At 42.4% G+C, this 21,851-nt stretch overlaps 1 protein-coding gene across 1 annotated transcript in view; it reads right to left on the reverse strand.

The window, feature by feature from the left end:
* LOC121280028 (hydrocephalus-inducing protein-like) overlaps positions 1–21,851 on the reverse strand; it is a 478,228-nt gene that overhangs the window by 222,835 nt on the left and 233,542 nt on the right. The window contains exon 10 of the mRNA XM_041191656.1: positions 10,209–10,392. Coding sequence (XP_041047590.1) covers positions 10,209–10,392 — 184 coding nt within the window. The remainder of the gene's footprint in view (positions 1–10,208; positions 10,393–21,851) is intronic.

A 21,851-nucleotide genomic window follows, 5' to 3' on the forward strand; every position in this document is an offset into this window, starting at 1 on the left:
CATTCCCACAATCTCTTCTGGTTACAATTTACAAATGAAATAAGCATACTTCTCTTGCATTTACCCACCTTCCCTCACACATGTAGCTTTCTCCTTACAGTTACGAAAGAACTGCCACCTGGCCATTGCTACGGCAGTGTGGAGTCCAAAAGGTAAAAACAAATAAAAACAAAAAAACTGCGGATGCTGGAAATCCCAAACACAAAAACAGAATTACCTGGAAAAACTCAGCAGGTCTGGCAGCAGCGGCGGAGAAGAAAAGAGTTGACGTTTCAAGTCCTCATGACCCTTCGACAGAACTTGAATGAGTCCAAGAAAGGGGTGAAATATAAGTTGGTTTAAGGTGTGTGTCGGGGGGGGGGTGTGGTTTGGGTGGGGGGGGAGGGAGAGAGAAGTGGAGGAGCAGGTGATGATGAAACACAATCAATTGACCATTTCTTGTAGCTCAGACACTGATCATTGCGATTTCTTTGCAGCAGGAGTTCTCAATATTTTTGCTTCTGAGCTCCCCCATGTCATAAAAATTCTATGAAACCCCCCAATAACACAACCAATTTATTTTCTGCATAAAAATTCCCTTAGCACCGTTCCTCCTCACCACTTTACTGCTGCTGTTGTTATCCCATCACTGCAGAAAATACTGGGCCCACATCCTTTTTCCCACCATGAATCCAAACACCTGAACAACGCTCTCCTTTTCTCCCTCAACCCCTAACTCCTACACCGACTTTTTCCAGCACCTCAGCCAGTCTCAGTTCACTGCTTGTCAGTCAAACAACCTTTCCCTCAACTCTAATATTGTTGCAACTAATGAACAAAAGCGTACAATGAAAATGAAAAACACAATTTTTAAATGCCTGTGTGGATCTCCCCTCAAAACAGTGTCCAGATTAATGTTTTAATTAATGTGATCACTCCAGGACAATCCTATAGGTTGAAATCCTATCTGGGGTCCAACATTGGGTGTAAACAATGAGGTCTGCCTGTAAGGCCCTTCTTGAGAGAGTGAAACTGCTAACATTCAAGTTATGGGCTCACAGGTAAAGAATGAATGAGGTTAGATACCAAAAGGTAAACAGCACCCAAGTAACAATGCTACAGTACGACTCAACACTTTGAAGACAGCGGCAGTGAAAATGGGGGGGGAAAATTAGGCAGAGCAGATTATGTAAGTGAGTTTACAATTGGTTTATCCCGCTCTTCTTCCTCCCAAAGTCAGCATCTCACTGTTTGATCCTACCAGCTTCTTCCCCTCTTGCAGCTACTCCTATTTCCTCATCACTTCTTCATTTGATTGACAATTCACAACCATGTGAATAATAAAAATAGGGCAAAAAAATTCAAATCTGAAATGGAATTGTTGAGGGCATGTGTGTTGAGCCACCATTGGTTGATTACGATAGGAATGAGGCACTTGAACTAAATAGTTTATTGTTGCTACTGGTGACATATGGCATTGAGAGGATTCAGGATTTGAGGGGTGAAAGAAAAAGACCAACAGCTCCAATAAGCTCGGGGGTGGGAAAACAAAACTCACAGAGGGCGGCATTAGAAGAAAAGTGAGGGTGACAAAATAGCCATGGGGACCTGTTACAGGAGAACAGACAACAGAGAGCTTGAGTCAGACATCTGCACTCAGCAGCCAGCAATAGTTGGCTCTCTCTCTTCTCATTGTGTCAGGGCTGGGCTCGGCAACAACTGCCACACAGACATTCAGGAGGGGCCAAAGAGAGGTCCAAGTGAGGGCCAAAACTGCCAATTTGCTCAGCTCCATCTATCATTATGGGGGTCCCCTATGACCATTGGAGGCACCCCCCAAGAAGGTCAAACCCTGCTGTAATCCTTCCTCCCCAGTCTCTCAAACCCATCCACCTACCCCCCTCAAGGGAGCCTGTCAACCAGGCCCCGCCAATATCCCGGACTTAGCTCCTTTTCTTCGGGATTGCCTGTAGTCCCAGCAGTGGTCACCATGCAAACTTGGCACTGGAGGGCCAACAGAGATGCCAGACAGATTGACCAGCAGCTTTTTAAGGTGGGTTCCTTCTGAGTGAGGGGGGTAAGTCTCGCTCCAGCCAAATTAAAGCTCCATAGAGCATTAAATGGCTCCAGGATAGCCGGTATCAGCCGGGATGCATTCCCACTGACTGGGTGACAGGGCGGGAAACCCCAACATCCAAAAAATCCTGCCCATGGTGTTCTGATTAAGCAGCAAGAGTGCTACTACCTAAGCCAAAACTGACTCCAAAACAAGTAAAAATTTGAGAAAATGCAGAAGAACAAAAACAATATCAGCTCCGTAAGGTGATCAATTAGCAACTGCTGTGATACAAAAGAAAAGCTTCAGCAATCTAGGGATTATAACAGAAGGCAGTCAACACCAGCAGATAGTGTTATTCACTGACAAAGTTTAATTTAGGTTTTTAACAAAATTCAAATCAAGAAATTCATAATGAAATTATGTGAAATGCAAAAGGATATCAAATGCTTTTGTCCAAGCGACTGAGTTACAAACAGTCCAATTGGCATAAGGAACAGTAGCACAGGCACAGAAAGGTTACACTCCCACAGAGTACTGTGATGGACAGCAAATACCCAGGGGCAGCAACGCCATTATGAAAGCAATGTGTCAGCACAATTCTCTCTCGCCTACAACAGCTATTCCAAGTCAGCATTGTTAGAAATTCTGTGCATATATTTCCACTAGGTTAACTCATTATGCAGGAGCAGACTGCCAAGAAGGCAAAAGGATGGGTAATACAGTGCTTGCCTGAATTTCTCCATCTCCTTTTCTGCCTCCCACTTCACTCCTCTAATTCTGCCCTGTGTTGTTTTTTAATCATTCATGGGACGTGGGCATCACTGGCTAGACTGGCATTTATTGCCCATCACTAATTGCCTTTGTTCAGAGGGCATTTAAGAGACAACCACATTGCTGTGAATCTGGAGTCACATGTAGCCAGACCAGGTGCGGACGACAGATTTCCTTCCCTGAAGGACAATCAGCAATGGTTTCGTGGTCATCATCAGAATTTTAAGTTCATATTTTTATTGAATTCAAATTTCACCATCTGCCATTCAAACCTGCATTACCCTAGGTCTCTGGAATACTAGTCCAGTGACTAAACCGCTATACCACCACCTCCCCATAAGGGAATTGTTAGGTGACTTATGCAGGTTACTGGCAGCATTTCATCCTTGGTTGTTTCATAACAGTGAGCTGCCAGTGAAAAGTCTCACCATTGGTGCCCTTGAAAATCTTGTCTGTCCGTTATGGAAACGCATGGACACTTCCTCACCTGCACTATGAACAGGCAAGGCTCCATGCATCTGGTTTGTAAATTAACCAAGGCTCCTTAGACAGCGCCTTCCAAACCCATGACCACTACCATCTAGAAGGACAAGGACAGCAGATAGACCACCACCTGGAAGTTCTTCTCCGAGTCACTCACCATCCTGACTTGGAAATATATCGCCGTTCCTTCACTGTCACTGGCTCCAAATCCTGGAACTCCCTTCCTAACAGCACTGAGGGTGTACCTACAGCATATGGACTGCAGCGGTTCATGAAGGCAGCTCATCACCACCTTCTCAAGGGCAACTAGGGATGGGCAATAAATGCTGGCCAAGCCAGCAAAGCCCACATCCCATGAATGATTAATAAAAAAAAAAACAGCCTTTAGGCATCATTCAGTTTGTAACTGTGGAGAGTATAAAAGCCAAGCCCAGTGCTCTCCTTCTCTTAATGTCTTGGTATTTCTTATTGTTTTCTCTGCTAAGCTCCACAAAACTGAGACCAACTATAGTTCCTCCACATGTAGCCCTTGGCTGAGATCAACTAACTCAGAGCACCTTGCTAATCCCCACGGCTCAGCACCATACACTTCAAGTCGCAATGGGAGCTTAATACCCACTTTTATCTTCCAAGGTTTCTTCTTCAACTTTCTTCTTCCTTTTATCCCTAAAAACTTCGACTCCCTTTCTGCATACAGTTTCATAGGAATCAGTCATCTTCTCGTACTTCACCATATAATACAACAACTTTAACAGTGAGTGTTGGCAGACTATTTGGTTATGGAAGGCAACACAGATGTGTTTGATGTTATCTTTCACAAAAACCTTGACAATGCAAGACGCTCCTCTGGAATCACGAACCATCCCTTTACCTTTGGACAAGCAGCTGGCACCTTTCACATCTCCACAGGCAGTTCTTACAGATGAATATAGATATGCCTGCCTCGCTGGCCCACAGTTAAGTCCTGGGGAGCATGGAGTGGTAGAGCAAGTGGTAGGTGGGGAATTTGTGATGTCTGAACAATGAGGGTATCACTCCTGATCTTCCTGGCTCCATGGGAAGATTTTTTAAAATGTTTCAAAGAGCTAACATTTAGCTGACGGCTTCTACTTAGGCCACAATGGCTGCTGGATCTTCCTGAACAGGTGCCTGTTTGTCTAGCTTAACAGCAGCCAATTTCTTTGAGAAGATTTAAACAGACATTAGGCATTTCAATTACACATGGAATAATTATTATTCCTCCGGGACGTGCCTTGCTGAAGATGGACTATAGAAGAAATACTGCTTCCAGGTCATGTGGCACAAATTCCATCTATAGGAACCACACTTAGGTTGTTAAGTAAACAGACATGTCTTTAAACAATCAAAACTGTAACAATGGATATGAGCCAACAATTTGACACTAATTGACAATTTCATATAGAGCATAGCTGCTCAGACATGGAAACTTGGCATTGTTCATGATGTTGATACCAGATGCCCAAATGGAAAGCGTTCCATTTCCAACGTCAGTCACCTTGAGCATAGAGTTCACTGAACCCTCTCCCCCAAAACATACAAAATGGAGAATAGCCAAAAGGAGAACACTGGAAAGATGATACAAGTGGAAGTTTTTAGACTCCTATGAGTTAATGTACATAGAAACCAACCGTATGATGACATTGCAAGTAGAGCTCCAAGTTTATGGATAAGAACAAAGTTGAAACAAAGCAACTACAATCTTACGAATTAGGAGCAGGTGTAGGCCACATAGCCCTTCGAGCCTGCTCCGCCATTCAATAAGATCATGGCTGATCGGATTGTAACTTCAACTCCACATTCCTGCCAACTCCAATAGCCTTAAAACCCCCTTGCTTATCAAAAGTCTATCCACCTCTGCCTTAAAGATATTCAAAGATTCTGCCTCCATTGCCTTTTGAGGAAGAGAGTGCCAAAGACTCATGATCCTCTGACAGAAAAAATTTCTCCTCATCTCTGTCTTAAATGGATGACCCCTTGTTCTAGATTCTCTCACAAGATGAAATATCCTTTCCACATCCACCCTGTCAAATTCCCACAGGATCTTATATGTTTCCATCAAGTGAATATCAGGGAATGGTACAACCAAATCTAGATTCAGGAGATTTAGATCAGGCTTGTCCAACTTACGGCCCGGGGACCAAATGCGGATTGCGAAGCCCCTCTAAACAGTCCCCAGAGCCAGTTTTCAAAATTCCGGTCAAACAGGTGAGTTTTAATTTAAGATTCTGCATGGAGCTGCTCCTGTAATCACAGGACATTTCTTTCCCGTGTTTGCTGCTGATAGATTGTTTAGGAAATTGGGCTAATACATGGCAAATGCAGTTCGTAGATCAGTGCTTTTCAGACTTCAGTGTGGTAATCCCTTGAAAGCATTAGCATACTTGCTGTACAACAGGGTTGTTGATATTTAGACTGGATATCAATGAATTTCAATGTAACAAATTTCAGGGGAGGTCTTGGTGGGCCAAAATAGGCAAAGTAGAACATTCATCTGGTCCATTAATTCTCCCCCCTGGATCCTTTTCCAAAATCTGGGCTTTGCTTATAGTGGGTAATTCATGGTTCCAATGGAGTGCCCACCTCACCTAGTATTGGGAGAGGGAGGTTCAGCGATAGAGTTCTCTCACATTAACAGTCCAAAATATTCTAAAAAATAATTTTGCTGGTGCCTCTCTCGCCCTGAAGCCAACTCCTGAAAGCAGTCAGATTTCTCTCGGGAATTAATACTTTAATAGTTTAAATGATCCTCGGCCTTCAGCAGCATCAGTTGCCAAGGAAACAATGGTATACATTGCATTCAATCTTGCCTTTAAGAGAAATGGGATAAGGGAATAAAATCAAATGAGCAAAAATGGTCTCTCCTCTCTTACTTTTTCTGTCTCTGCAGATCTATTTACTTCCTTTACACTCTTTGTAAACTTGTTACTGTTTTTGTGGTATTAAAAATCCCCTCTTCCCCAACCATGCATAGGAATCACTACTCTCAATCACCGCAGAAAATTTAAAATTTCAAATTAACTTATACATTGATCAGTGTTAACACCCAATTTTTTTTTAATTTAGCCAATTATAGAAACTCAGTTATGATTTGTAAAAAATTAAATTAGGAAAATCTAATTAAACACCCAGGATGTTGAAAGCCTGATTTTAATCTGTAGTATACTTCATCAATCCTTTCATCCACTGTTTCGATTGCTTAATTAAAGAAACAGCCCTGCGGAACAAAAAACATAGATTCAGTCAGAACTTAGTACACAAGGGCTGTAAAATGAGAGAGATATACTTTATGAACGATTGGATTTTTATCTCTGGCAAGTTATGTCTCTGTTGAAGTTTTTTTGATGATTTTTCTTCCCTCTTTTCCTAGAGGCATCATAACTAAGCACCATCTAGAAATAGCAGTAGGAGTACTCAAGATCATGGCTCATCTTCTACCTCAAGTCCACCTTCCCACACTATCCCTGTGCCCTCTGATTCACTTAATGCCCAAAAATCTATTGATTTCTGTCTTGAATATCCTCATTGACTGAGTATCCACAGCTCTTTGGGTAGACGATTCTAAAGATTCACAACCTACTGATGACAAAATTTCTCAGCTCAGTCCTAAATGGCCAGCCCCTTATCCTGAGGCAGTGACCCCTATTTCTAGACTCTCCAGCCCGAGGAAACAGCCTCTCAGCATTTACCATGTCAGCCCCTCCAAGGATGTTAGGCATCTTAATGAGATCATCTCATTTTTCTAAACTCAAGAGGATATAGGCTCATTCTACTTAAATATTCTTAATTCTACTACGACACTGAACTATCCAATCTTCACCTGTGAGCCCTAGCCATGTTGGGAGCTGCCACAGCCTTGCCAAAGAGGACAGGCAGCTCCTCAGAGGAAAAATGATACCCTGTGCAGTAATGGGAGTTCTTCTCAGGTTACAACTAAGGAATAATACTCAGGCAAAGTAGAGGGTGCTTTACTTTACATCGAAAAGTGCTAGGCTCCAGAGTGCAGCATACTTACACTGGAATGTTTCATTCTGCAGCATGAACATCCCTTAATTTGATTTTTTAAAAGTCACTTAACAAGAAAAGTTCCTCTGTACATTGCATATGCTTCTAGTTCAAGCAACAAAACAATCCACCTCTAACGTATAAATGTGAACCTGTCAGCGCTCTGGACTATTCAGCTGCGGAAAGAGGCAAGTTGGCACAGCAATAAAGCCTAATCCTATCTGTTGCCCTTATCCTAACTCACACTAAGGGCTGAACTTTCCCCCCGCTGGGGGGGAAGTTGATGGGGAGGGGCGTGCTTCTGATTGGCGCCCCCGATCAGAGGCACAGCGCCAGTTTACGTGGGCGGGCCAATTAAGGCCCGCCCAGCGTGACGTCCGCAGGGAAGCACTATGCGCTCTCTGTGTGGGTGGGGGGATGATTCTTGAAATCGAGAGTGCGCTCTTTCGCACATGCGCACGAAAGAGCGCACTCATCTCCCTGAGGCTAAGTGCTGCCTCAGGAAGATCAGCTGTAAATGTGAAAAAGCTCAAATTAGAAAAATAAAATTTCCCTAACATGACCCCTTTTGTGACAATGTCACATGAGTTTTGGGACATGTTCATAATTTCCAAAAAAACTTTATTAAAATTTTTAAAACCCTACATGAAACCTCATCCCACCCGTGGATGAGATTTCATGCTTTTTCTAGTTTGCGCCGGGTCTCTTGGCCTGCCCGCCAACCTTAAGGTTGGATGGGCAGGTCCTCCAATTACTTTAATTGCTCTGTCAATGGCCTCAGTTGGCCATTGACAGGTCGGCGGGTGTGTAGCTGATTTTGCTGAAGCCCCGCCTTCCTGAAAATTTAAATGGAGCGCAGTGACCCTCGCTCGCTGACGGTAAAATGCAGCCCTAAGTCTCACTGATCCATCATCCCTGTGCTCTCATTCTGGCAATGTCTCAAGTTTAAAAGTCTCACCCTTGCATTCAAATCTCTCCATGGTCTCACCGCTGCCTAGCTCTGTAATCACATCCAGCCCTGCAGTCCTCCGAGATCTCTGTGCTCCTCCAATTCTGGTGTCTTATACATTGTCAATTTCCTTCATTCCATCATTAGCAACTGTGCCTTCAGCTGCCCATGCCCTAAACTCTGGAATTGCTTTGAACCAAGCCTGTGATGAGATCTGAAGCCAAGTCCTGCTGGAACTCAAACTGATCATCGGAGAGCAAATCATTATGCATAACAATCACTTGATAGCACTATTGACGACACCTTCCACCACTTTGCTAATGATTGACAATAGTCTAATAGAGCAGTAATTTGTCGAATTAAATTTCTCCTTTTTTTTTGCAGATGTACTGCAAGGTTTTAGCTAAGTGCATAGCTAATTCAGGTGCACAGCTATTTAAGACTACAACCAGGAGGTTTTTGGTGCCTGAGGTTTTGTTACGAACAGTGCAGTCAGCTGATTTTTGAATGTCATGTGGTGTGAGTCAAATTGACTGATGACTGGCATCTGTTAAGGGACTTCAGGAGGAGACCACTTTGCTGAAGATGGCTGCAAAGGCTTTAACCTTGGCTTTTGTAATCGTATATTCTACTTTGTCATCATTGAGGATAGGGACATTCATCAGACAACCTTCTCCCATTAGTTGTATAATTGACCACCAGAATTTGTGATTGGATGTAATAGGGTTGAAGAGTTTTAATCGTATCTGTTGCCTGTGGGACAAACTTACCACTGTTTATAATTGCAGCTTCTGCAATTCAGCATGCATGCGATCCTGTGTTGCAGCTTCACCAAGTTGGCAGCTCATTTTTAGGCATCCCAGTTCTGCTCACAGGACAACTACATTCTTCATAGAACCAGGATTGGTCATCTATGTTGATGGTCAAAGTGTAGTGAGTGATATAATAGGCCATGGGATTATGGATTGTCATGACATATAATCCTGCTACTTCTAATGGCCCACAGTGTGGCATAATGGATTAATAGTTATGGTAATGAGATAATGATGAATATTATGATGTAACAGTAGTTTCAGCAATCATATGCTAGAGGCTCTGTAGAGTAGATGGAATAGTCTGTACATAGGAGAGATATAATTACCTAGTAGTTCACCGTGTATATAAAGTATATCGTATAAATGAAGTAGTTTTGAAGTAACCTACCTGGAACAGACCTGAGTCACACGTGAGTAGAGGAAAGTCTTCCCAGTATAGATTAGGCCACAAGATAACCCTCAAAACACACAGCATCTCATGGATGGCCAGTTTTATGCTACTATATTAGCACAGTGGAAGTGCCATACAGCATGCTGGACGATGCCCTAATGTTGATGTTGGGGCCAGATTTTCAAAGTGGAATTCTGGGTCCCAACTCTGCACTTCAGTTGCATTGCTCTCATGATACTACTTTTAACTTCAAGTTACCTAATTGACTAGGAAGTGAACATGGCACCCAAATAGAGACGCTGAGCATCTGCAGGATATAGGAGCTACCTGTCTGGTGCCAGTGGCAAATGCAGGCGGTAGCCATGTTGGGGGTTGGCACAGCCTTGCCAAAAAAATGACACACTGCGCAGTAATGGGAGTTCTTCTCATGTTAGGTCTGAGGAATAATGTTCAGGCTGCTTCACACTATAGCGAAAACTGCTATACTTGAAAGTGCAGCATGCTGACACTGGGTCCCTGAAATGGAAAATGTTTCATTCTGCAGCACTAATATCCCTTACTTCCTTGAGCACAAAATTGATCTTAAAAAATAATTTATAAAGAAACGTTGCTTAATATATTGCATGTGCTTCTAGTTAGAGCAACAAAACAAACCATCTATAATCTACAAATGTGAACATATTTGCACCACTGCTCTCAGAAGCATGATTGTCTCTGCAAACCATTCTAAATACTAACCACTGGCTCAATGATGAAAACATCATCAGACAACAGCATCCTGTCATCCTGCACCAATTGACGACGATTCTGGAAGGTCCGGATTAGAATGGGCATCTGTTCGTGTAGAGTGGGATCTTCAGTGCACTCCTTCAAAAATTGCTTAGTTTCTTCCTCTTCCTCAGTCATCAAGTCTGAAACGAACCTGAAGAAAGATATCTAAATCAACTGTGATGCATATCTCAAAGCTCATCTTTTTTTATTCATTTATGGAATGTGGATGTCGCTGGCTGGATCAGCATTTATTGCCCATCCCTAATTGCCCTTGAGAAGGTGATGGTGAGCCACCTTCTTGAACCGCTGCAGTCCATGTGGTGTGCTGTTAGGAAGGGGTTCTAGAATTTTGACCCAGTGACAGTGAAGGGACAGCGGTATATTTCCAAGTCGGGATGGTGAGTGGCTTGGAGGGGAACTGGAATGAGTACTCCATTCTCATAGAATTACCACAACTTCCATAATCCATAAATTTATTCTCATGTAGATTGACAGAAATAAAAATAAAAATGGCTCAAAATATACACAGGTTAGTCAGCATCTGCAAAATGAGATATTGATTCACCTGAGTGAAAGCTTTCACATACCCACAATATTAACCTGCCTTCTCTTTCAGATGATGACTGACTTGTGTATTTATTTCAGGTTTCTTACATTATTTTGTCTATTATTCAGATATTTTTCAACAATTTAGGATAGGATTTTCACCTCTCTACCACACCCCCAACACCCTCCCTAAGAGGGGAGGGTATGGAGGTTTGCAGTGGAGAGAATTCGTGCTGCACTTTTTCGCCTAGGGCCATTTTCCCATAAGTGGAGTAGGTTTGGCAAGCAACTGGCCATCAGTTAAGAGAAATCAAAGGCCACTTAAGGTCTATTGTTAGAGGTCAACTAGAATTTTCCAGTCAGCCTACTGGTTTCCCGCTGTCTAGAGGTGACTTCCCAGCAGCAGACTGTGGGGTCAGTTCTTCAGGTAGGCTTTGAGGCCCTCTCCACCTGCGTGCTTACAGAGGTGGCCAGAGGTTGCCCTATGCAGGAGTTATCCCTCCAGGAAAGTGGCCCAGCTACTGATTCCATTTTTAGATTTAAAATCTTTCAAATTTGAAGAGAGAGCACCCCAAGATAGAGGCACCCTCTTTCTCTCTCTCTCTCACCTGAACTGACCGGAGGCCAAGCTTGCCGTCCAATTAAGGATGGCAGACAGGCTCTCGAAGCTAGAGAATCAATAGGAGGCCCGTCAGCAAAGAATGATAATATTAAAGAGTGGGGAAACTATCACATGAATAGTTTAATGAGATGGAGAGAAAAACAGTGGGAGAGACACCAATGTTATTAGGTTAAAATGAGAATGACTCAAAGTTCAGAGAGTAAAGACTCACCAGAAGCAATGCCATGAGAATGCCAACTGTGGCTCAAATGGTAGCACTCTTGCCTCTGAGTCATATGTTTGTGGGTTCAAATCTCATTCTGGGATTTGAGATCAAAGATCAAGAATGGTGCAGTATAAGGTGAGGGTTGCACAGCTGCACATGCTGTTTTTTGGACGAGACATTAAACCAAGGCCCCATCTGTGCTCTCTGGTGCATATGGAACTATTTCAAAGAAAAGCAGGGGAGTTATTACTGGTACCCTGGCCAATATTTATCCCACAATCGACATCACAAAAACAGATTATCCAGTCATTGTTTGTGGGAGTTTGCTGGTGCAAATTGGCTGCCACATATCTGACATTACAATGCTGACTACACTTCAGAAGTATTTAATTCATTGTAAAACACTTTGGGACATCCTGAGATCATGAAAGGCACTAAATAAATGCAAGTTGTTCTTTCCTTCTACGCGTAAGTCCTCTATAAGAACATAAAAAAATAGGAGCAGGGGTAGACCATACAGCCTGTCGAGCTTGCTCCACCATTCAACACAATCATTCCTGATCTTGGACTTCCACTCCAACTCCCCGCCCAATCCCCAGATCTCTTGATTCCCTGAGAGACCAAAAATCTGTCTGTTCTAGTCTTAAATATATTCAATGATGGAGCATACACAACCCTCTTGAGTAGAGAATTCCAAAGATTCACAGCCATTTGAATTGAGACATTTCTCATCTCTATCCTAAATTATTGTTACCTTCTCTTGAGACTAATCCCCCTTCTTGCGTACCTGTCACATTTCAAACTTTAGCATCCAAAGTGTGAAAAGTATAAGGTCACTTGTTTCTTCATAGTTTTCCTGACCTTGATAATCTATCTCTCCCCAAAAAAGGGAGATGAAGATTTATCAGCACCTCCCTACTAACAAAAACTTGCCTCAATAATGAGCTACCAGTGATCTCAAGATGTACTTATTTACACAATTTCCCCACAGGTTATACTTGCATAGTGGCCTTAAAGGAACAGGTTCATCTTAGCGACTGCACATTTCCACATTCTTGACCCCAGAAGACCAATGAGCCAGGTAGCATAAAATCAACTAGTTTATAATCTGTGCATTAACATGTATTCACGTGCTTGCACTTGTATTTAGTGAGTGTCTATTTAAGCAAGACTGCACCTTGATTTACAGTCAGTGTGAATAAGTGTATAGTGCATTTATACTGTAATGAGTTCCTGCACATGCGCATCAAGTAATAACCATGTATGAACCCACTGAAGGAAATATAATCATCTTTTCTATCAACAGACTGACAAAAAGAACTAGAACAATTTCTCCATTATTATGAGGTTTATTTGTGTCACATACCTGCTGTTATGTTCTGCTCTAATTTTCAAAAACAGCTGTTCAATTAAATTTAATGAAACTTGAGAAATTGAGTGGGTCTCCTCACATATGCTTGAAAGAACACTAGAGGTTACACCTGATGACGGCTTACTCAGCAATTCCTTTCCTACAATGAATTTTATTTTAATAAATAGACACAAATGTATCTACAATAAAACAGATAATGTTGGAAACACAGCATGTCAGGCAACAACTGTGGAGGGAGCTGTCAGTGTTTCAGCTCATGGACCTTTCGTCAGAAGCTGTAACAGCTGCTAAATGTTTTCAGCATTTTGTGTGGTTACTTTAAATTTCTGGCATCCGCAGTATTTCGTTCAAAAAGATCTACGTGGAAAAGGGCAAGAAATGTTCATTGATCACTCCACTACTAAAATGTTACCAAGGGTAGAGAATGCGAGCTAAACTCTATTCATGCCAGTCAGCAGGACAGTTAACAGAGAGACAAAAAAAACAGAAGAAATGCAAAAAAAAATCAACATGTTCAAAACACAGGAACAAATATAACTTACTGTTCAGACATAGTCTATCATTATTCTACGTCCTTTGATAGATCGACAACAAAAGAAAACAAAGAACAAAAGTTCCCATTAAGTTGAAATTTGGCTACGGAATTCCCAGATCTCAAAGTATCCTGCTGCTGAAGTTGGTTGAGTGTTTGTTATTGGATAAGACTCCAAGAAATCTCCCTTGCTCTTCTTCAAATAATGTAGTGAGATATTTTGCACCCACTTGAAACACCAGATTTGATCTCAGTTTAATGTCTTATCCTAAAGACGGTATTATCAACAATGTAACACACTCTCACTACCACACTGAAGTGCTCATGACTCTGGGGTGGGGCTTGAACACACTACTTCCTGACTCAGAGGCAAGAGTGCTATCACTGTGCTTCATCTGACATCTGTCCATCTAAATCATTAATAGGTCCATTAGGAAGACTTGTGGCGCAGTGGGTAGCATCCCTGTCTCTCAGAAATTCTGAGTTCAAGTCCCACTCAGAGCTTAATGGTCAAGGAAGATGCATCCATTACATAGCCAACACGAGCCAATGGAAGGTGGTATGAGTGTGAAAAACTCCAGGTCAGCCATGTGATGAAAAGAAATTAGAGCCTCTACCATTAGTATCCATAGCTCCAGGCTATGTAAAAATATATGTTGCCACAGCAACTCAGACCCTTCCAATGAAGAACAATGCAAGCTGGAAGAACAGGACCTCATCTCCCAGTTAGGCACTTTGCAGCTTTCTGGACTCAACATTGAGTTCAATAACAAAAACAGAAAATGCTGGAGAAACTCAGCAGGTCTAACAGCATCTGTGGAGAGGAAAACAGTGTTAATATTTCAAGTCCGTATGACTCTTCTTCAGAGTGTTCATGTTGAGGTTCATGAACATGTTGAGTTCAATAACTTAATACCATGAAATCTGTCCTCTAATTTGAAACTCCCCCCACCCAGCTGCCAGTCTGTATCTTGTTCTCATGTTTTTACTTTCAGACAGCACTGACCCTTTTTCAGTTATTAACACATTCTGCTATTTTGCTTTCAGACAGTGCTGACCTTTATTCTGCTATTAACACCTTCTTTGGATCAATAGTTTACACTTTAATACTATCGTTACCACTCCTTTAGTCTTGTGTTCCATGACACCTTTGTCAATTAATCTCCCCTGCTCTCTAACCTATCCCTGGCCTATGATTTTGCTTTGTCTGACCTTACCCACTTTTTCAACAGCATAAAACCCATCATATTTCGATCTCTCCCCACTTCTGATGAAGTCATATTACACTTGAAATGTTAACTCCTTTCTCTCTCCACAGATGCTGCCAGACCTGATGAGTTTTTCCAGCATTTTCTGTTTTATTAACAAAATGAGAGAGCATGGAAATCAGTTTGGATAGAGACCTAGTTAGGAGGTAAGAGACAGAATAGGAATAATGGGTTATGTACTCAAATTGGAATGTGTGATTTTATTTTTATTCATTGATGGAGTGTGTGTCTCTGGCAAGATCAGCATTTGTTGCACATCCCTAATTGCCTTTGAGAAACCAGTGGTGAGCCACATTATTGAACCATCGAAGCCCACCTGGTGTAGGTGCACCCAAAATGCTGTTCTGTACAGAGTTCCAGGATTTTGACCCAGTGACAGTGAAGGAATTGCAATATAATTCCAAGTCAGGATAGTGTGTGCCTTGAAGGCAAACATGCAGGTGGTGGTGTTCTCATTATCCTTCTAGGTGGTAGAGGTCATGGGTCTAGAAGGTGCTGTCGAGAGACCCTTGGTGAGTTGCTGCATTGCATCCTTTAGATGGCACACACATGGCTGCCACAGTGCACTGGTGGTGGAATACAAAGGGTTGGACGTTATCTTAAAACTGCAAAGAGTTCTGGTTTGATCCGATCTGTAATAATGCATTCAGTTCTGGGCATTGCATCTCAAAAAGGATATGTTGTCCTTGGAGGGGTGCAGCATAGATTCACCAGCCTGATATTGGAGCTAAGAAAGTTAAATTATTTCATAGACCACCCTTGAATTCTTTTAAGCATGGGATGTTAAGGGGTGATCTATTTCAGTTATTTAAGGTGGCCAAAGGAGTTAACAGGGTAGATAGAAATAATTTCCTCTTAAAATTAGAGCTAGGCTGTTCAGGAGTGAGGTCAGAAAGCATTTCTTCACCTAAAAGCCTATGGAACCTGGAACTCTGTCCCCCACCGTCCAAAAAGCTGTTAAGGCTAGGTCAATTGAAAATTTAAAAATTGACATTAACTAATTTATGTTAGGCAAGAGGATTAAGGGTTACGGAACCAAGGTGGGTAGATGAAATTAAGCTACGGGTTCATCATGACGTAATTGAATGACAGAACTGACTCGAGGAACAGAACAACCTACTCCTGTTCCACGTATGCTATTCAACTCTCACCTGTTACGTCCCATAGGTGACATTTTCATCAAGAATCAGAGCCATCTGGGATCATTTTGATAGTCACTAATGAATCTAATAGGAAGAAGCTTCTTTATCTAGAGAGTGATGAGAATGTGGAGTTATCCATCAAAAGGAGTTGATGCAAATGGCATAGATTGATATAAAGCAAAGCTAGATAAATAAATGAGGAAGAACAGAACGTTGATATGGATAGAAGAAGAGCCCGGGGGGCAGCAGGAGGAGGCTCGTGTAGAGCATAAATATCAGCATGAGATCTGTTGGGCCGAATGGCCTTTTTCTGTACAGTAAATACTCAGCCATATTCACCATTCTTACCTGAACCTGCAGTTATCTAAAAGTGCACTATTCTAAACAAATTTCAAGTGTGGTCTTACCAATGAACTAAACATGATTATAATCAAATGTTCTTGAAAAATATCCCAGTGCTTAATTAGCGGTGGTGTTTCACTGCTATTCTATAGTGTGGTATTCCTGGATTATTCTTCATGTGAGCAACAAAATCACCGCACCACATTGAACACTTCTAAGTTTAATTTTCTCTTTGTGCTATTTTAAGCAAACATATTTGCATAAATTTTTAGCTGCACCATTTTAACAAATGCATAGCAAAGGGTAGACAGGGATTTATTCAGATATATTAACTGGTGTTCTAAAATTTCCACCCAGTAGAAATGAAATCCAATATAAGGAAAATGTTCCACCAACAAATTAGAGTAAGAGAACGGGTGAACTCAGCAAGCTTTAGTTAAAACATACAACTGTTCAGAACTCAAACTGTAATTTACACACATTTCAAATTATGCCTCTTTTTTAAAAAATAGTTATATTAGACAAATCATCATTAGCAACCACACGTTAATTTGAAAATCCTTCAGGAAACACATCTACTGCCCAAGGTTAGGAGCAATGAAAATGATTTGGGCAGAATATTGTGCTCATCAGGTGGGCGACTGACCTGAATGAGCATAAAATGATGTGCAGTGATGTTGGGCAAGCATCCCAACCACATCATGCACTCGCGGAATATTTCGGTCGGCGGGCACTTGCAGGCCCTTAATCAGCTAATTGTTTGGTATTTTTCACTGCCCATCCAACCATTCGGTTGGGGAGACGGGTGAAAAGGCTAGGCGGCCTTTGCATTTTTGGTGAAGTCTCATCCACGGGCGGGGTGGAGGTTCGTCCAGTGATTTAAAAAAAACTTTTTGCACTCATATTTTACATGTCCCTGTTCATGTCACAGACTCACATGAGGGGACATGTTTTCATTATTTTAAAATTATTTATATTGATAAAAATCTTCAGCTCCCTGAGGCAGTTCTGTACCTCAGGAGGCTTTTACTGCACACATCCGCGCGCATCCGCAACCATCAGTGCTCGTGTTCCTCCCACCCCCAACCCGGCAGTGCTGCAGCATGTGCTTCATGTTGGCTGGCCGTTAAATGGCCAGCCAGCCAGCGTGAGATCCATTTCAGGGCCCAATTGCAGGCAATGGTTGACTGCGCAACCGCTCCTGGGCCTGCCCGCCGTGCTCGCCTAATGAGGGCGAAATTCTGCTCTTGGTTGCAGTAATTAGTGAGTATAAATTACAGTTTAGATCAACATTATAACTTATGTTTCTCATGCTAACATAATTAATAAACATGTGAAATTATATTGGCACTGTCTGTGATACCAGCAACTCTCTATCAGTCTTCCCTACTAACTCATCCACTTCAGCATTTGTGACAGTAGGTAGCAGATACCCTTCATAAATCATTTAAGTAAGGGGTCAGCAGTGACTCAGTGGGTAGCACTCTTGCCTATGTATTCAACCAAAACTCCAGAGATTCGAGCACATAAACTAGGCCAGGATTTTCGTGCAGTCTTGATCTAGTTTGGCCCTGTTAGAAATGCTATCTTTCAGATAAGACATTTAACTGAGACCTCATCTGCCCTCTCAGGTGCATGCAAAAGATCCCATTATTTCAAAGAGCAAGATAGCTATCCACAGTGTCCTGGCCAATATTTATCCCTCATCATTAAAACATAGGTGATATGGTCATTATTACAATGCAATTTGTGGGATCTTCCTATATACAAATTGGCTACAGTGTTTCTGACATTACACCACTGACTTAAATCAAAATGTGCTTCATTAGCTGTAAAATGCTTTGGAACAACCTAAGGTTGCAAAAGATGCTAAATAAGCCCAACCTCTTCAGCAGACGCACTTTTTCCCCCGACAATAATGTATCCCCAACCTGTCACAGCAACTGACGTTATGTGGCATGTGGTTTCACAGATATCAGCTCTCCCCTCCACATGATATCAAGATACGGTTAAGCACAGTGGATACAGCAGAGGCTAGGGACCCTGACAACATTCTGGCAACAGTGCTGAAAACAAGCGCTCCAAACCTAACCCAGCCAAGCTGTTTCAGTACTACCAACTATCTTCAGTTGCTTCATTAATGATCTTCCTTCCATCATAAGGTTAGAAGTGAGGATATTCGCTGATGATTGCTCAATGTTTGGCATCATTCGTGACCCCTCAGATACTGAAACAGTCCATGTCCAAATGCAGCAAAACCTGGACAATATCCAGGCTTGGGCTGACAAGTGGCAAGTAACATTCATGCGACACAAGTGCCAGGCAATGACCATCTCCAACAAGAGAGAATCAACAATATTCGAGAAGCATGACATCATACAGGATAAAAACAACTGCTTGATTGGCACTCCATTTACTATCTCACTCCCTCTAAAACAGCAAACGTTGGCAACACCTGCAAGATGCACTGCAGCAACCCACCAAGCCTCTAGCAACAGCACTTCCCAGACCTCTGCCACTGAGAAAGGTAAGGAAGACCTCGCATTGGAAGTGCAGCAACAAGTTCCCCTCCAAGTCACACACCATTCTGACTTGGAATTATATCACCAAACCTTCAGTGTCGCTGGGGCAAAATCCTGCAACTCGCTTCCTAACAACACTGTGGATGAACCAACACCACATGGACTGCAGCAGTTCAAAAAGGCGGCTCACCACCACTTTCTCAAGGGCAATTAGGGATGAGAAATAAATACTAGTTTTCTCGTGATGCCCACATCCTAAGAACGAATATATAAAAACAATCACTTGTACCATCCACGACCAGCAGTCAATTGAACAGGTCTGTTTTCCCTTCTGTTGCTGCTGCTGTCACTTTAAATTTACTTTAAAATTAGTCCAAGTTCAGTCAATTACAGCAAACCAATCCCACCAGTGAGGATTCAATTGACTGCTGGCTGTAGGTCTCATGTATCAAGGGCAAATCGAAGTAGCTAATTGAAGCTAGTTAAAACATTAGATCAGGAGCATTAAATCAATCAGTTAAAGAATGGCTCAATTTCTGGCAATTCTGCTCTTTGTGATGATGGCGAATGGCCTGTTTTAATCGTTGAATCAATTATGCTTCTTGATTGTGCTGATTTGTTGGAGAATTTATATTTGGGCCTATCAGTTTGCATGGTTGTGTGAACATGACTTCATATACGCAAATCTGGCAGAGCGCAAGCATATTCTGGGCTCATTTTGCTAATTCACCTATAGCATAAACTTCATGTCATAATCCATAGAGTGCCCAAAGAATATTCAGATCCCCTTTTTCTTCTTTATTCTTTCATGGTTTGTGGGTATCACTGGCAAAGTCAGCATTTGTTGCCCCTCCCTAATTGCCCTGAATTGAGTGGCTTTCTAGGCCATTTCAGAGAGCAGTTAAGAGTCACTCACATTGTGATAGGTCTAGAGTCGCCTGTAGGCCAGACCAGGTAAGGATGGCAGATTTCCTTCCCTGAAAGATGTTGGAGAACCAGATGAATTTCAATATCAATTGATGATAGTTTCATGGTGACCATTACTGAGACTAGTTTTATATTCCAGAGTTCTTCATTGAATTTAATGCTGCCTTGGTGGGGTTAAAAAAAATCCTGCCAAAAATTCATAGTGCACACCAATCACGTCAGGGCTGCACACACCTACCTGTCACCATCATTTGTGCAGACATATTTTTGACCCACTGCAGTATACTGCAGTAGAAGTTGTCAAGTTCCTTCTTGAAGGGGGTGAGAATGCCTTTGCTTGATGGTGGCAGCCTTCATATGATGATGGTTTGCACTGTGGTGGTCAACTCTGCGTTAATCAGAGTTGACTACCACAAAGCTCAAGAGACCGAGAAGGGGAGAAAAGGGCCCTGAGAAAACAGTGACCAGTGAATTGTGCACCTTCTCAGCCCACTGTCTTCCTCTGCAGCAAATGTGACAGAGACTGCAAGGCCAGAGTGGGACTCCTGAGCCACAGCACGTCATGATTCTGCAGGAACCCACCAAGGTCCCCTTGTCAGCACCTTCCAAATCCACAACCACAGCCACAACCACCTAGAAGGACAAGGGCAGCAGACACATGGAAGCACCATCACCTGGAAGTTCCCCTCCAAGCCACTCACCATCCTGACTTGGAAATTTATCGCATTCCTTCACTCTCACTGGGTCAAAATCCTGGAACTTCCTTCCTAACAGCACTGTGGGTGTACTTAAACCACATGGCCATGCAACAGTTCAAGAAGGCAGCTTATCACCACCTTCTCAAGGGCAATCAGGGATGGGTAAGAAATGGTGGCCCAGCCAGCGATGCCCACATCCCACAAAAATGAATTTTAAAAAATCATGACCTGCTGTGGCTCAGGAGCCCCACTCTGGCCTGGCAGTCTCTGTTGTACTTGCTGCATAGGAAGATGGTGTGCTAAGTAGTTGCACAATTCACTGGCCTCTGTTTTCTCTGGGTCCCCTTCTCAGCCTCCTGAACTTTTCATTTCTACTTGCCTTTCCAACGACCTTTACTTACATCTTCCAGAAGAAAGCTCTAGAGGGTAGCTACAGAGGGGTTGTTGGGTGAGATTTTAACCTCCGACAATAGGTGGGTAGGATATTAAAACTTTAGAATTCTGAATCCCAAACCATTTCCACCACCTCAATTTTAACAAAGCTGGGACAGGAGAGCGGGCAACCAACTCATTCTCAGGGGGTGGTTTAGCAATTAAAATATTAGAATGAGACTGTACACCTCATAATTAACCACCATCTTAAATTTAATTTTGGAATGCCAAATGTTCCGATTCTTAGAAAACATGGTGGCTAAAGGGAGGTGAAGACTTCTGAGTCCAGGAGGTAAGTCCACTTACCAGCTGAACTCAGTTTACCTGCTTCATCAAACCTCCGCAATCACACAACCCTGCACCTACTACCCTCCCCACCCATCCTCCAATCTTTCTGATTTCCTCCAGGAGATCAACAGATCCCCACCCACCTAAGCTCTTAAGATTTCACCCCACTGCCCCACACTCCCAATAATTCCACAAAGTCACCAATCTCCCTCTACCCTGAGTTTTCTGATCTCCCCCGATCTCCAATCATTTCGCTCACCTTTGATCTATCTAGATCTTAACCTCTGATTTCTCCCTCTGAAGTCATACAGACTCAAAGTGTTAACTCTGTTTCTCTCTCCACAGATGCTGCCAGTTTTTCCAGCATTTCCTGTTTTTATTTCAGATTTCCAGCATCCAGTATTTTGCATTTATTCTGATTTCCCACCTCCTAGTAACAATGAATGCATAATGAGGTTTGGTTGAGAGTCTAGTCTGCTGAAACAACCATGCCCAAGGGAAAGCATTGCTTGATTGATAGGTCTTTCTTTGAGATCTATTTTGTCAATTGCACAGCGTTTATTTATACAAGACAGAAAGATGTCAAGTGCTTGCAGTTTCTGCTATTGACACTTTAAAGGTTTAGATGATTGACACTTTTATAAGGCTACAGTAAAAGCAGTTCCTTAAAGAAAATTATGAATGAACGATTGTTTTTAAAGCTTTTCCAAAATA

This window comes from Carcharodon carcharias, chromosome 7 (genome assembly GCF_017639515.1).
Source record: "Carcharodon carcharias isolate sCarCar2 chromosome 7, sCarCar2.pri, whole genome shotgun sequence".
Classification (NCBI taxonomy): Eukaryota; Metazoa; Chordata; class Chondrichthyes; order Lamniformes; family Lamnidae; genus Carcharodon; species Carcharodon carcharias.